This window comes from Sesamum indicum, linkage group LG7, assembly GCF_000512975.1.
Source record: "Sesamum indicum cultivar Zhongzhi No. 13 linkage group LG7, S_indicum_v1.0, whole genome shotgun sequence".
In the NCBI taxonomy this organism is placed as follows: Eukaryota; Viridiplantae; Streptophyta; class Magnoliopsida; order Lamiales; family Pedaliaceae; genus Sesamum; species Sesamum indicum.
In genome coordinates, this window is record NC_026151.1 from 8,823,677 (window position 1) to 8,839,912 (window position 16,236).

At 36.1% G+C, this 16,236-nt stretch overlaps 3 protein-coding genes across 3 annotated transcripts in view; all 3 read left to right on the forward strand.

Moving 5' to 3' along the window:
- LOC105166711 (protein SGT1 homolog) lies at window positions 201–6,535 on the forward strand. Its single transcript, XM_011086164.2, is given in 11 exon segments — window positions 201–540; window positions 1,124–1,193; window positions 2,022–2,146; window positions 4,178–4,259; window positions 4,262–4,327; window positions 4,916–5,012; window positions 5,107–5,172; window positions 5,536–5,674; window positions 5,760–5,839; window positions 5,949–6,053; window positions 6,172–6,535. Coding segments are annotated over 11 exon segments (1,095 nt in total). The 5' UTR covers window positions 201–377; the 3' UTR covers window positions 6,274–6,535.
- LOC105166712 (trafficking protein particle complex subunit 1) lies at window positions 7,121–13,806 on the forward strand. The gene is made up of 4 exons (XM_011086166.2): window positions 7,121–7,489; window positions 7,660–7,774; window positions 12,823–12,941; window positions 13,539–13,806. The coding sequence occupies exons 1-4, from the start codon at window positions 7,266–7,268 to the stop codon at window positions 13,588–13,590; spliced, it is 510 nt and encodes a 169-aa protein (XP_011084468.1). The 5' UTR covers window positions 7,121–7,265; the 3' UTR covers window positions 13,591–13,806.
- The window catches only part of LOC105166913 (chalcone 4'-O-glucosyltransferase-like), a 2,133-nt gene continuing 1,630 nt past the window's right edge, over window positions 15,734–16,236 (forward strand). Inside the window, exon 1 of the mRNA XM_011086433.2 lies at window positions 15,734–16,236. Coding sequence (XP_011084735.1) covers window positions 16,076–16,236 — 161 coding nt within the window. The 5' untranslated portion in view covers window positions 15,734–16,075.

Sequence of the window (16,236 nt, forward strand, 5' to 3'; positions counted from 1 at the left end):
AGGAGATAATTGTAATTTTTCTAAAACAATAATAATAAAAATTCGTATAAACAAATACATTTTCACTGTGGTCGGAAATATAACCGAGTAAGAAACGAGGCTGAAGGTAAAATTACTTGTGATTTGCTTTCCCAGTCTTTTCTAAAACGTCTCTTCTCCTGTTTTTTTATATATATATATATACACATATTATATATACACTACTTCATATAAACAAATAATAACCCTAAATCGTATGCTGTTTTGTGCGACCTTTCCTTCTCCAATTTTCAGTTCCAAAGTCTCCAGAGACTTCTAATCCGGAATACAGAACACCACATACTGAATCTACACCCACACAATCCGCCGTGTTGATTGGGAGTTGAATCGAGCCATCAATGGCGTCTTCGGATCTCGAAACGAAGGCTAAAGAGGCGTTTATAGATGACCACTTCGAACTAGCCGTTGACCTCTACTCTCAAGCCATTGCCTTGAGTCCTAACAACGCCGAACTATTTGTTGATCGCGCTCAGGCTAATATTAAGCTCGGGAACTTCACTGGTAAGAGGGGGAAAATACTTAATCAGTAAGTGATGGTGCTTGGTGCCGTGTTTGAAATATTCTGTTAGTCCTGTTTTGGAGAATTTGGACGCGTGTTTGAGATAGTGTGAGATAATTTTGTTTGCGAAATAGCAAGTGTTTACGTGCATAAACTGGACGTGTTTTGTGGTTTGTGGTAGTTATGAATTTTGTATTGGAGTCTTAGAATTGGAATTGAAAATACTGGATTTTTAGTTGCTGATTAAGTTGATGCTAAATGAAGCAGCTTTAACCATAAATTTATAAATTAATGCAGTTTACTATGTATTTGAATTTGTAGATTGAGAGCCATGTTCTCAAACTGATAAAATCTCCATTTGGATTTTAATGATGCATGTTGAATTGTCCGGCTTAAGTAGCACGATTCTAAATGCCGCATTAGTGTTATGTGGTCACTGAGGCCATATTCAATGGATAATTAATTTTGCATGTGTTTATTTGTTTTTTTTCCTTTTGCCCTTTTGTGTTTGGTGAATTTATTGCTGTGCATTTTACGAAGCTAGTTTTTTCGTTGTTAGTGATCTTTTAAATCTTTCATGAGCAGAGGCTGTTGCTGATGCAAATAAAGCGATTGAGTTGAACCCTGCTACGGCAAAAGCATATCTACGTAAAAGGTGAATTCTTTTAGGGTTACTGGATTTGTTATGGTTTGAAATCTTTACTTTTGATCAATGGATCTGGAACATACAAATTTGTTTAGGGAATAGATCTAAAACATAGTTCTCAATATGGGAAATCTCAAACGGATCAATTCTTAACTAATGGAAATCGAGGATTTCAAATCTTATCGTCACCTTAAGAAAGTCTTTATTTTCTCCTTGAGGAACTTTTTATTGCATTTGAAACAAACATAATTAAAAGTTAAGGATCTCAAATCTATAACAAAATACTTCAACCCAGACAAACTCTTAAAATGTCAATCTTTGTTATCTTCGTGTTGCCAATTACTTTGTTGACCAATTTTAAAGCTTGCTTGCCAAAGTCAGTCTTCAGAGTAAGGTGCGGCGATTAGACAAGCAAATTGAACTATCCTGAAGTAGGCCTTTCCTTCCAAGAAAAATACCATTGCCTCATGTTTGACGTAATTATCTGCTTCAATTTGCAATTATGGAAAGATTTTAGTAAAATTATCTTAAGTTGTCATCAAAGTGTTTATACCTTTCTTGTTTCTGCTTGAAATCATGAGTTGGTATAAGGTCAACTTGGCACCATGTCTTTGTTCTGAATCTTTTGATTTGACCCCATATTGACAAAATGATACTCCTGATGATGTCTTGATTTCCCCATATCGAAAATTTCTCTATCTCTTGGACCACGATCGTTCATTGCATATGAACTTCATATCATGAGAAACGTGATTGAGTGTGAGTGCTGAATTTTGCTTTTAGTTTCTTTGCCTCCAAAATTTGTTTCTTGGTTGTTCATTTACATTCTGCTTACAGTGTCGCATGTATGAAGCTTGAAGAGTATCAGACTGCTAAGACAGCCTTGGAAACTGGTGCTTCTTTGGCTCCTGGTGATTCCAGGTTTACTAATTTGATCAAAGAATGTGATGAGCGCATAGCCGGTAATTGGTTGCATACTTGTGCTTCCTCTAGTCTTTTATCATCTTGACCTTGTTGATTTATTCCCAATAAACTTAAACTGGAATGTTGACCAGTGTTGATATTATCTGGCATTTTCTTCTTTATATATCATTGTTTTATGTCGTGAATTTATGTTTATCAAGTTTTTCAATTTTGTGGTACATAATTGATATTTAATGGTGAATGATAATTTAACTCTTTTAATAGGGTTTCACCATAGTTATAAATGGTGCTAGCCTTTCACCTGGTGCAAACATGGCGAGTGCCAGGGCGCATTTTCCTAGTTGCCAATCCTGTCATGACACGCCTGGATGAAGCCAAGCCCTAAAGGTAGGGATGGCAATCGGGCTGGGGCAACCAGGTTGCCAGCCCGGATGGGGTGTGTTTGGTACGCTTTTTAGCGGGTTTGGTAGGGGTTATGGGTTTTGCACCTGACTGCCTCGGTTAATATTTTAAATATTTTTATTATTTATTATTCATATATATGATATTATTAATAGGCAATTATGGTATTATATGTAAAACTTCTTAAATAATTTTACATATATTCAACTCCATATAAGAAATACAAAAAAGCAAAAAAATTAGTTGAATGTATTATTTGTATTATATAATTTATTTTTTAGATAAAAAAAACTATGTTAAATTATCTAAGTTTACAATGATAACCAGTATTACTCATAGAAAAAAATTAGTTCAATGTATTATTTGTATTATATAATTTATTTTAGACTAAAAAACTATGTTAATTTAAATTGATATTACTTATGGAGAAATTAAAAAGATAGATGAATGTATTGACAGTATCGTTTATATAATATAATTCATTGTATGTCGAAAACTATGTTAAACTTAAAGTACCTAAATCTAAAATGATAAATTTTAATGAAATAATAAAAAATTGCTTGAATGTATTCTTTATATTATATAATTCATTTTAGATCAAACCTATGCTAATTACTAAATTTAAAATGATATTACTTAATTAAAAAAATAAAAATTTAGTTGAGAGTATACTTTATCTTAGACAATTCATTTTAGATTGAAAATTATGTTAAAAGTATTTAAGATTTAAACTGATATTACTTATTGAAAAGATAAAACATTAGTTGAATGTATTATTCGTATTATATAATTCATTTTAGATAAAAAAAAAATTATGTACTTCAAATTGAGAAATTAAAAAAGTAGATGAATGTTGACAGGGCGGTGCGGTGCAATTCTGGGCGTGGACAGGTTTTTAATGCCTGGTCAGGAGGTCTGGGTAGACCTGCCCTATTGCCATCACTACCTAAAGGGCTGGCTTTCTATGACGTAAATAAATTTTCAGTTTTCTTGAATCTTTGGGCTAAAAAATATTAAAATCTAATCTTGAGTGATTGTGGTAAAAATACTTATGATATACCAATATAAATTATTTATGCGTCGTGCTTCAAAAAGGAGCTCGCCGCGTGGTAAAATAGTAATGGTATAAAAATATAATTTTTTTTATGCAATTATGCTTGCACTGTGCCGTGTGCGATGGCTCCAAAGCACCTTTACACCATGATGCGCCATGCGCCTTTAACAACTATGGATTTCACATAGTTGGGTTGGCTTCCCACTCTATTTTTCTAGTTGTTGCATGTGAATTGTTTATGGGATGTGATATTTGAATCTCGCTCATTACCTGTTCATTTCAGGAGTATGGGCTTATTCTGTGATTTATGTTGGTTTTTTATTTTTGAGGTACCTTGAATTATTTGTGTGATTGAATATTTTGATTTAACTGTTGGAATTATATTCTCTGTCCTTTGAAGTATTTGGTCCTATATGTTTGGTTTTGTGAATCATGTTGAGTGGAGCTTTATTTAGCTTTTAGGGAAATTCTAGTGAGATTTGACAGTTATTATATATGATTAGACATACTCTACTTGTAGTATGAGCTATTACTATTGAGCAATAGGTAGAGACTTCTCTGTTCATGTGTATTCTTGTTCTCCCTTTGGATTTATTTTTCTTGCTTATTGCAGAGGAAGCTGGAGAGCTGCCTACAAAGTTGGTTGATAAAGCTCCAATAGATGTGGCAACTTCAAGTGATTTTCCACCAGCCACTGGCTTTCCCCAGCCACTGGCTTGTCCAGTCAAGTGACAACAGTCTCATCTACTAAACCAAAATACAGGTAAATCGAGTGGCACATTTGGAGTGAGCAATCAGCTTTCTCACTGTAAAATTTACATCACTCTGTCATTCTGGCACATTATAATTTCCAGCACTAAAAGCACACAAAATATCCTCATGGGTCAATGCATATTTTTATTACATTCGTCTTGATTTGCTAAAATGTTCTCGTTCTTCATGGACGCGATGGATTTTAAAAGAGGCTAAACTTATGTGGCTTGGACATACTGTTTAAATAAAACCTTCCTAACTTTACAGATGATCCTATATTTCATGAACTGGTATATAACTTAATGAGCAAATCATAATCAATATTTTATGTGGTGGAAATTACGCTTATCAGTCTTGAAAAGCTTTAATACAGTATAATGGGTTTTCAAACATTGGTTGTAAATAATTTTTTATTGTGACCGTTTTGTTTTTTCTCTTAATTCCTGAGGGTTGTCAGATGCCAGTGAAGGAACTTTCCTTTTTCTTTCAGTGGGATTGCGTAAATTGTGGCAGAACTTGCATAATGTTAGGACTTGATTGATGGGTACATTGCTTCAAACTTTTCTCAGTTCAGTTTTTTCTCAATGTTTATTTTCAGGCATGAATTTTATCAGAAACCAGATGAAGTTGTAGTAACAATATTTGCAAAGGGTATAGCAGCAAATTGTGTTGTGGTTGACTTTGGGGAACAAATAGTAAGTTATACCTTCCATTCTAGTTTTATTTCACTTGATTATTGAGTTGATTGACTGATGTCCCGACTCCCTGTTGTTCTTGGTTGATATATAGCTCAGTGTTACCATCGAGGTGCCTGGTGAAGAACCATATCAGTTTCAACCTCGGTTATTTGGAAAGGTGATGTGTAGAATACATCTTATTGACTCGTTTTAATCTCCTGTTCTAGGGCTTGCTGAGCGCTTTCTTCCAACATGAAAAATTACATATGTTGGTGGGAGATGAATCTTATGTGGAAATTTCCTGTTAGGTTGTTACTGGTGATATTTTTCAATACTTCCCCTCCCAAGTAGGGCAAGTTCATACTCGTAGTTTTTTTTGCCTATCCAATCATTACAACTACCCATACCAAGCCAGAAAGTATGCAGATATTCTATATTTTTTACCTTCCTTTCTTGGCTTTTGAAATGATATTAGAATCATTCGCGTCACGCTGGTCATATTTCTTGACAGTGGTTTTGATACTATATTTTTAACAAGCAGATAGTTCCCACCAAATGTAGATATGACGTCATGTCTACAAAAATTGAAATTCGACTAGCCAAAGCAGACACTGTCCACTGGACCTCCCTTGAATTTAGGAGGGACGTTGCTGTTGTACAGAAAGCTAATGTGCCTTCAGGTGAGTGCTTTCTGAAATGTCAAGTACCACTTCATGCTCGTTTCATCCAGCGTGGTCTTACTTCCATCTTGCTTTTGGTTTACAGTTAATCTAAAACCCGCTTATCCTTCCTCCAAACCAAAAAGAGTGGATTGGGATAAGTTGGAAGCTCAAGTGAAAAAGGAGGTGAATCTATGACGTTTCTCTCTCTTTAGTCAAGAATATATCTGATATTTGTTCTTGTGAGTAGCACAATCCTTAATTGCATAAACTTGGCCCGTCCTTTCTATATCAGGAAAAGGAAGAAAAACTAGACGGTGATGCAGCTTTGAACAAGTTTTTCAGAGAGATATACCGTGATGCTGATGAGGACACAAGACGAGCCATGAGCAAATCTTTTGTAAGATCCTCAGCCTCTCTCGACCTTCCCAACGATCAACAACGGTTCCTGAAACATAAAATATCATTTCCTACACACACTATTTTTGGCTGGTTCTAACCAGTGACATTTTGAACAGGTCGAGTCAAATGGAACTGTGCTGTCGACAAATTGGAAAGAAGTGGGTTCAAAGAAGGTTGAGGGAAGCCCTCCCGATGGCATGGAGTTGAAGAAATGGTAGCACTGAAGCTCTCCCTTGTTTCTCACTCGACCAAATTCGCTTTTGCGCACAGAGTTCCCTTGGTTGTGCTTGAACTTGTTCATATTTTCACCTTAGCTCAGTCCAAAGTTACCTATTCATATGTCCATGAACTTAAGTTAAAAGTGAATTTCCTTGGAGATGTAAGATATATTCTCTCTCTCATATACTTATCCAGTTGCCTTTTGACACCTTTCCTATGTTGTCTCTTGTTAAAATGGCTGTGAGATTCAGTTGCTTTCAATTTGTTTATGATGTTTATATCATTTTAAATTTTATAATCAATTTTATCATCTGATCAAGGTTTTCCTTACTATAAATGGTTCGAATAAATTGTTAGTCCATCCCTTGAAAGAACCTAGTACACATAATTAATTAATCTACTTAATTTTAAAAGATATTGTGATTATGGTTCAAAAGTACAAAAACTTAGAGAAGAAAAGACGAAGAGATGTTAAGCTTAAACATCTTATAAAATATTTTAATAAGTTTGTAAATTTTTTATAAGATTTTAAAATTAAGATGTTTTAAATTTTATAAAATTCTTAAAAATATCTCTAAAGTTAAGATGTTTTGAATTTTATAAAATTTTAATTTTTTCTATAGATCTTATTTGACTTTTTTTTTATGGAACTTTATTTTTTTTAAAAAGGGTAAAATTAACAATTATTGATTTTTGTTAAGAAGTCATATAATTTTATCAAATTAAATATATTGATAAATTTTTAAAGAACGAAAGATTATAGAATATTGGTATTTATATGTGAGGGTCGTGGTAGTTTACTTATAATATTAAATTTATATAAAATATTATCATAATTCATAAGTGAATTCATTAATTTTTAGGTTTCTTTTGTTTGGGGGTTAATCGGTTCAAGAAACCACGTCGAGTCGAAGAGCTACTGATCTCTATCAATTTCTGGTCGTTTCCGAAGAAGGTTTCAGTTGGCGGTTTTGATCGGACTTCAAGAGAGATGCAATTCTTCGGAGGCTCAGAAATCAGTCCATCTCCGCCGGCGCCCGCCGCATCTGGAAACAATGCCCACATGCTCTACATATTCAACAGAAATGGAGTCTGTTTGCTTTACAGAGAATGGAACCGTCCCCTCAAGACCCTCAGTTCACAGCAAGATCACAAGCTCATGTTCGGTCTCCTATTCTCTCTCAAATCCTTAACTGCAAAGATGGATCCCACCAGGTGTTCGACGTTATTCCTATCCCTAACCCCTTCTCTCTCTCTCTCTCTCATGAAAAAATCTGTTCTTTTGAGTGATTCTTGATGCGGGTTGCCGTCGTTTAATTTTCGTAATCAAGTGATTTTTTTTTCATTTGCTTTGGTCATTTTGAGATCGTTTGTTCGTTGGGCAGTGTTGAGAAGGGGAATCTTGGGGTGCCACAGCTACCTGGGCAAGGTTGTTCTTTCCACAGTTTCCGAACGAATACGTATAAACTGAGTTTCATGGAGACTCCATCTGGGATTAAGGTCAGTTGAGATGACTTGGTATTGCTTTGTTCAGTTTTATTTGAATTTTTAGTTGTGGCATACTTATGTGGAACATTGTTAATATACGAGGTACATCTTCTATGAGGAACGGTTACAAGTATGTGATTTGAAATTTTCTGTAGACTGCTGTTGATTTTATTGAGTCGAAGTTTCTGGATTTGGATTATCAGAAGGTGTTCTAGATCTGTTTTTCCAGATGTGCAACTCTGAGCATCTATCCTGTGCTTCTATAATTAGTATATCCTTTGCTTTGGAATACACCTAGGTTTGTTTTTCACATAATTAAATGTGAAATTAAGTCAAGTTGTAGGGAGTCATCTCTGAGTTCTCTGTGTTGCTGATCTGGAGTTGTTATCTAGAAGTTTGGCTTATATCATGACGCCTTTTTCATGATTGTTCTGCCAGATTGATGATATGTAAAAATATGGCTTCTCAGTGAAAACAGAAGCGTTAAATAGTTCTAATCGTTCACTACTGCTGAAGGATTAGGATTTCTAAATTTTATTCTACAGTAAAGTGTTGATGCTTTTGACTCCTACGCTAGATGTATGCAGAGAAGCGCAAGATTAAGATCTAAATTTAATGTATGATTGACATAAAATTGGGAAAGGGATCTCTGTGGAAGCAAAGATTATACTGGAGTTTAGTTCTACTTTTGATATGTAAAAGCAGCACGAATGGATCTACACATGCATAGATGATGCACCTCATTCCTATTTTGATTAGTAAAAAGAACCTAGAAGTACTACTGCTGATGGACTAGGGTTCTTCTCATAGGAGAAAGACTTGATATAGTAGTTACCTTGCTGTTCCTTTTCTAAAGTTTTAGTATTAGGTATAGAGAAACATGGTTGTTTTGGATGGAGGGTAGCATAAAATGGGGATGCTGTTCATTGCCGAAAGGTCAAGGGTATGTAGGGTGAAGGAGGAGGCATGGGAAGGAAGGAGGACCTTCTTCGCTATATTTTTATAGATTGAGAAACGCAAAGGAATTGATTAGGCACATCTATTAACAAGTAGTGTTCGGTTGTCAAATGCAGTAAGAAAATGGTTTCTGGTTGTTCATTGTTAACTGAAGGTTAACCAAAAAAATTTTAGTATAATGTGTTTATCTCAGTTATATTCTTCTAGTTTCCTTCTTCTTTTTCCTTGTCCTGTCTTCATTTCTAATTTTCAATGTTCTTCCACTTTTGGTTTTCCTTGATCTTCCACTCGAGGATTCTTCTTGACCACCGGTCCACCGCCTGTTCTGCCGCGCATCATTTACTCTGATAGTTGCATGTACCAAGACCTGCTGCAAATACTATGGCATGCCTAATCACCAGTCGGTCCTTCCTGCGCCAGTGAGCTACCAGCTCCCAGGCTCCCCATCTAGTTGCATGATCCTAAGTCTCTAACTGTCCTTTCACCGTCCTCGGTCCAATCAACACCCCTATGCTTAACCTGAACCCACATCCTACACCAAGCTTAACTTCTCTCTGTCTTTCTACTATCAACCTAGCTTTCTATGCCTAGACATACACGCATATATTTATGTATATGCTCATGCATATTTCTGTGTTTATGTATATGTATATGCATGCGTTTACATCCTTTTTTCCCGGGGGGGGGGGGGTGCATTCTATTCCTTTTCATTTCTACAAACCATTTGCAGAAATGCGTTCGAGAGCAAGTGTCCAAAACTTGGGAATAAGAACAGTGATCATGTTCGCTTAACAAATGCTATAGTTGGGTGAAAGGGAGTTCACGACACTCCCTCTTCTAATGTCCTTTTGCAATGTCATACAAACATCATAAGTAAATTTTGACCGTCGAACCGTTATTCCATTTTTCCTTATACCCTCGCACATCAAGGCGATAGGAGCGCTCAAAGCCTTGTAGGAGCTGACTTAGCTTCATCCTTCTTTTTCATTCGACGTCTGGCTTCCTTGCCTTTCACTTGTGAGGTTGAAGCCTCCAAATCCAATAACAACAGCGCAGATTCTTCAATCGTTGTCTCGTATTGGTCCAACCATTTTATCAACTCATGGAAAGGTCTTCTAAGCCCATTTAGAGTTTATGATAAATAGATCGAATGAGGGATGAAGGGACCTGAAGGATCATGTCAATGTACATCTTCTTTCAAGATTAACATTGAGGTTATCGAGCTCTTCCAGAAGGGATAACATCTCAGCCCTATGTTTATGTACAGACGATCCTTAGTCATCTTTGTTTCAAAAATGCCTCCGTCGCGGCATATCCAATATGCCGGTTCGACGCCACATAAATTGATTTATATGGAGTATTTATTGAACCAACAACGTTCAGCCTGTTATACAGCTCATGAATGACAGAAGCAGATAAGACGCTGCGGACCTTGCGATTGCCCTTATGCCTTAATCCCAAAATTCAAATGTTCCTTAAGCAAAGACTCCTTTCGCAAGTCCGATGGAAGTAGCTTTTCCATCACACAAGCCTAGTTCAAAAATCGAGGACCATCCTTTGATTTCTGCTGTCAATTTTAATAGATAGTGTTCCATTTAAATAAATCTCAAAATAAAGAAAATTGGAAAATGGTATCATAGACATGCATTGTAAATGCAAAGCAGAAACAACAAGTAGATTATAGCAATATTAAGTTTTGTTAAGACTCAGTCTTTAGTCACTTCTCCCACTATTTTACAAAATCACACCACTCTCAAGTGGAATTTCGAAAAATTCTTTCCTAGTGGACTTGGGATCCACAAGCGAATTTTCCATGCCCTGCTTTTACGACTCACATGGCAAAGGCCTCGTGGGAGGTATCCAATACCATTCTCATCCCATGAGATTCTCAAGATCTTTTGCCTCATCTCTTCACATTTTCTCGAGGACTCCAAGCAAATCATGGTACTCGGTGTTATGCCCGACTCATCAACCAAATCATACCTCAATTGTCGCCCTCCACGACTCATGAGACAAGGCAAACAAAGAGCGTATTCCTTTATTCATAACAATAATGCAACTTGCCTACTATTCCAAATGTGCCACGGTTCGAGGGATCGCATTCGGATAGCGGTAGCTTCCTCATGATACCGCTATTGATGGAAAGCCTGGACAGATTGAAATGTCATTTCAATCCAAGTTCATTTATGGGCCTAATTATTTGTTTAATGTTGGGGGTCAATCCATCAATCAAATCACACCTCAACTGTCGGCCCCCACGACTCGTGAGACAGGCAAACATTGATCGTATTTCTTTGTTCACAAAAATGATGCAGCTTGCCTCTAGTCCAAATGTGCCACGACTCGTGAGACCCCTCTTGTGTAGTGGCAGCTTCCTCACCACATTATTATGGATGGAAACCTTGAACAGATCAAACCATTTTGATCCAAATTCATTTATGCCCCCTAACACTTTAACTTAGTCCAACTAAGTGATAGTTAATTATGAGTTGTTTGAGCGAGACCCCATCACATATAAACATTGCGTGCATAAATATCAAATATTAAAGTATTAAATAAATGCATCGCTTGCAATGAAATCTAGCATACTCCTGTTGGATGATCACGAACCCGACCTATACGATCCACTGAACCCGCAATGAGTCTATGGTCTGTCTAAGGTGGCCCTATGCTATTACAAATATTTTGTCCGTCAACATATAGATTGGCCTTGTGATATCTCCATGGGCCGCCCTCTCCGTAGGCCTCCTCCTTCGTGGGCCTTCTTCTCCATGGACCTTCTTAAAATAAAAATCTCACATAAAATGTCCTACACTACTCTTATTACAATTCAAAAGAAAATTCAGTCAGAAGTTGGGGGGAGTACATTAAGAGGGAGATAGCAAGCCTTATTATTCCAAGGCTAAAAACATGAAGAGGGAGAAGATAAAATCACAAGGGCACCGGGCCCACCCAACAAAAATTAAAAGACATACATGATGTTTAGGGCTCCGTGATCATGCATTCATATTCATCTTGCATATAATAATAATTAATCATGCTAGACAAGAAATGAACATCACAAAAGTATCGCGATATCCAATATCACGACAAATAATTATATGCAGAAAATAATGAGCTTAAAATTTACAACTAAAATTGATGATCAAGCCTCAGGCATCTAATGCATGAAAATAAACCAAACTAATTAATTAAGCCTCGTGCATCCATTGCATGCAAATAAGGAAAATTAATTAGTTAAGCCCCGTGCATTCAATACACTCAAATAAATCAAATAAATTAAAGCAATTTAATTCTAAGAAAAATCCAATTTTCTACAGAATTAAATCAGCAATAACTAATATTTTTAATAAAATATGCAGAAATTGGAAAATCCAATTTTCCGAAAAACAGCGAAAAACGGCCCAATCGTCGATCATCAGCAGCAGCGCAGCAGCCGCACAGTCGGTCGCCGGCACGCGGCCACTGCCTGTGCGCAGCGCGGGCATGCACAGACTGCCTGCGCACACGCGTACCCGAGCTGGCCAGGCCTGCGCGCGGGTGCGAGAGCTACGCGCACGCTGTGCACTGTCGGTCGGTAGTGCACTACTACAGTACCAATTTTTTTATTTCCTCACATTAAACCAAAATTAAAATAAGTATTTTATAAAAAAAATCAATTTTCATAAAATACTTAAATCATCCAAAATTGCAAACATTAAACAAATTAATTTCCTCATATGATTATCCAAGAATAAGCAAAAAATATATCATACTTCAAAAGCAATAAATAACATATTGCCATACTTATTCACACAAAACCAGAGCCCTACATTGAACCGTGATACCACTTGAAAGGGCACCTCAAGGTGAAAGTGGATCGGCGTTGGAACGCGCAAGCAGAAGCGACGATAATAAATTGCGTTGCGTATTTTTTCCCGGGGGGGGGGGGGATTGATTTTATCGACCCTTATGATTTGATATAGGTAGATGAGTGTCCATTTTCACAACTCATTACATGGTTGTTTGCCATTCATTCTTAAGTTTTCTTACCTTGCCCGCATGTATCGTATGTATATTATATTATAAAGGTCTTTTAATAAAACGATCTGGTTTTTCTGCAGATAATACTTGTTACTCACCCACGGACTAGTGATCTGAGAGACTCCCTGAAGTACATATATAACTTGTATGTTGAGTATGTGGTTAAGAATCCACTATATTCACCCGGAACTCCCATTAGGTGAGTGATAAATATTTCTTCTTCATGAGACCTCAGTGAAAAAATTAATAAATAAGCACCTTGGGTGTGCTAATTGTATCTCTATACCATATTTATCTGATAAGTGGTTAACATGTCTGCATAAGAATTTTGTATTTTTCAAAGAAAAGTGTGGGTGTAACTTTTGAAATGCACTCTGGGGGTGACCAAAAATTGCAGCACTTTTGAATTGAATCATTAGCCTGGTATTTGGTAGTTCTGAAGAATTTCTCATGTTTTATAAGATTATTCTAATTGCTGTCTTATAAAATGAGTGCTGTTGTTCTGTTATTTGTAGTTTGCTTATATGTCATCTTTCATACATAAACTGGTAAAAGTTCATTTGTTGAATTTGTGAAGAATGCATGATGAGGAAATGGGATAGATAGAAGGTTGTAATATGAAGTAAGTGTCACCTTGGATTTCATACTTGTCAATTTAGAAGCAACCAGACCTGTTCTTCTACGAGGCATCCAGGGGACTTGTTCATTACAACCCTTACTTCTTTAATTTTGTTAATGTGTGAAACCTATATAATCAGTTGATACTAAGTTGATTTGTCTTACCTTGTTCTTGCAGATATGAGTTATTTAATAAAGCTGTCGATCAGTATGTAAGAGGCCTTGGCTAATACCGTAGGTTTCTGGCTCAATTCATGATACCTTTATAGTTTCAATGATATCACAGTTGGGGGAACCAAACTGCTTCTACTGCAGAAGAAAATGTGATTTACTCCTCTGTTGCCTATTAAACTTTGGTTTTGGTTTGTACATTCAAGTCTAATCATATAACATGTGACCCTTTTCTGACCATTCTCTCATTGAATCCCCTCTTTGATTATTTTGCATCCTGGAAGCATATAACATGATGATTTTTTGTTTTATTTTCTATTCTATTTATACTTGATGGCTCTGGAGTTGGAATCTTTAAGCGGAGTATGAACTGAAACTCAGATGTGACACGAGACCAAAGTTAAGTGGTTCGGGTTAAGGCCAACCAGATCTTTTGACTGTCTCAAAGTTTGAAGATAAAATTGCAGGACGCGGCAAATTGCATGTTTTAGGTGAAGAAAAGTAACTACTAGTTCTAGAGTTTTACGGTATATGTGAAAATAGTGTGCAATCAATTATAGGATCACTGGGAGGATATCTGTAACTATAAAGGTAAATTACAAGGGTTTTCTAAACTTTGTTTTAATTACAAATATTTTCTTGTTGTTTGCAAAATTACAAATACTCTCCTGAAATTACAAATATTCCCTACATCGAGTTGTCACAAGTAGATATTTGTTAGGGTATTTATAATTTTTAGGGGGATATTTATAATTATTACGAACCTCAGAGAAGCCCGTTGTAATTTATCCTAACTATAGCGACTTCCACATGCTTGTGATGCCAACAACCGCCATTGCCAATCTCCTCTGACCAAATCCAACTTTCTTGGGATAATTCAAATTTAAAAAATTACATTAGTACCCTTGTTATTTGCTATTAGCTAACAAATAGACCCAATCATCAATGATATTAACTGAGTTTGATGAGTCGGCATAAAATTTAAATAAAAATCTAATTTTGCCATTGAGTTACAAAACAACGTCCCCTCCTCTGAAAGATGTGATTTTATTATACCCCAACTACTTCTTCTTGTGGTCTAAAAAGAACCGCATCCTTCTAAATGGTTTTCGAAACCAGTAGATTGTTGTTGGGTATCAATTATGATGATGTATGCTTTCTTCGGTACATATGTACTAGGCTTATTTATGGGTCTTCAAAATTTGATTAATCGGTCAAAAATTGGTTGGTCGGACGTCGGACAGTCATTGTATGCAAATATGTAATAAGACAAACCTTAGGGCCAGTAATTGTGATTTTATTAAACCTTAAGCGAGTTTTGTGTAATTTATAACAAAGGTCAAACAATTATTTTATCAAGACCGTTGGGAGTTTTTAATAGTCATTAGCATCGGAGAGATAGATGTAACTTTTGAAACCTGAATGAATTGACCAAATTCAACCGGCCTAAATATGAGAGGACCCACATCCAAGAAAACCTCACAAGCCCAGCAAAGTTAAGTGACTTCAAATCTCCCAACGAAAGTCAAATCCCATACCATGTGGTGCACGGGTGGTTAAGGTTGCATTCACGTAGAATCTCTAGAAGCACAACTCACATAATTAAATAAGGATCAAAACTCCCTTGAGGACACATGGCGCCTCCAGTTAGAAATATATAAACCCTAAAAATTTGAACTCCGACTAGAAGAAGGCGTGTTGCCTCAACCACCCCCAATATCCGAAAGACATCCTTATCTTCAGAAGACATCCTCATTCATAGGGGAATCCGACCCCTTCTCAAAAATCACAGGTCACCAATCGCCAGGAGATAATTCTCCACCAAATCTGGGAGGGATCTTCCAATATTGTATAGGGATTCTCCACCAAATTGAGGACCAAAACAAAAATTGTGCCCATCGCCATTTAAAACCCTAGGATCATTTGTGGGCAAGATAAATTATAAGCTACCTATTTTGCAAGTAGACCACCAATTGAGATAATTATAAGCAGGTTTTCCATGTGTATATAAGTCCTACTCGGGTCCTTATTTAAAAATACTGCAATAATTGTTAAATTTACATATACTTAAACGGTGACCTCAACATTCCTACTTTATTATTGAATTCTTTTAAAAAGTAAAAATAAAAATAGTTGAAAAAATATAAAAGAAATTGAGAATGGTAAAATAAATAATTCATAGAGAATATTAATCAATGAAAGTATTTTAAAAAATTAATTCAAAAAGCATTTTCGTTAGTTCAATGAAAACTAATACAATGATTTATTGTTAAACGAACTTGAAAATTAATGAGATATTTATAATTATATCAAATTTTTATACAAAATGAGATAACATTAATAAAATATTTATGATTATATTAAATTTCAATATAAAAGGTAGGCAGCCTCCCCACCCCCCGTCTAGTGGTTTAAGAACATCTTGCAGCCTATATATAGCGTCTCGTAAGGCAGAGGATTGCACAAACAGTCCGCGGAAAGCTATATATAACTATACAACTCCCAAACAAACTATTGTAATAATATAATATATAATACCTTTGTATGGAAGACAGCATCGTTCTTTGGTCTACACCAGAGCACCTCAATTCCATGCTACCTCTTGCTACGTTCATCAGCAAACACCACCCTTCTATCTCCGTCCTAATGCTTAGCACCGCCGCCTCCGCCTCCGTCTCCTCCTCTCCTACCTTTACTTACCACCG

Coding starts and splice junctions, on each gene's coding strand:
- LOC105166712 (XM_011086166.2), top strand. CDS start 7,266: ATGCAATTCTTCGGAGGCTCAGAAATCAGTCCATCTCCGCCGGCGCCC. Junction 7,490..7,659: donor GCAAAGATGGATCCCACCAG/GTGTTCGACGTT, acceptor TTCGTTGGGCAG/TGTTGAGAAGGGGAATCTTG. Junction 7,775..12,822: donor AGACTCCATCTGGGATTAAG/GTCAGTTGAGAT, acceptor GTTTTTCTGCAG/ATAATACTTGTTACTCACCC.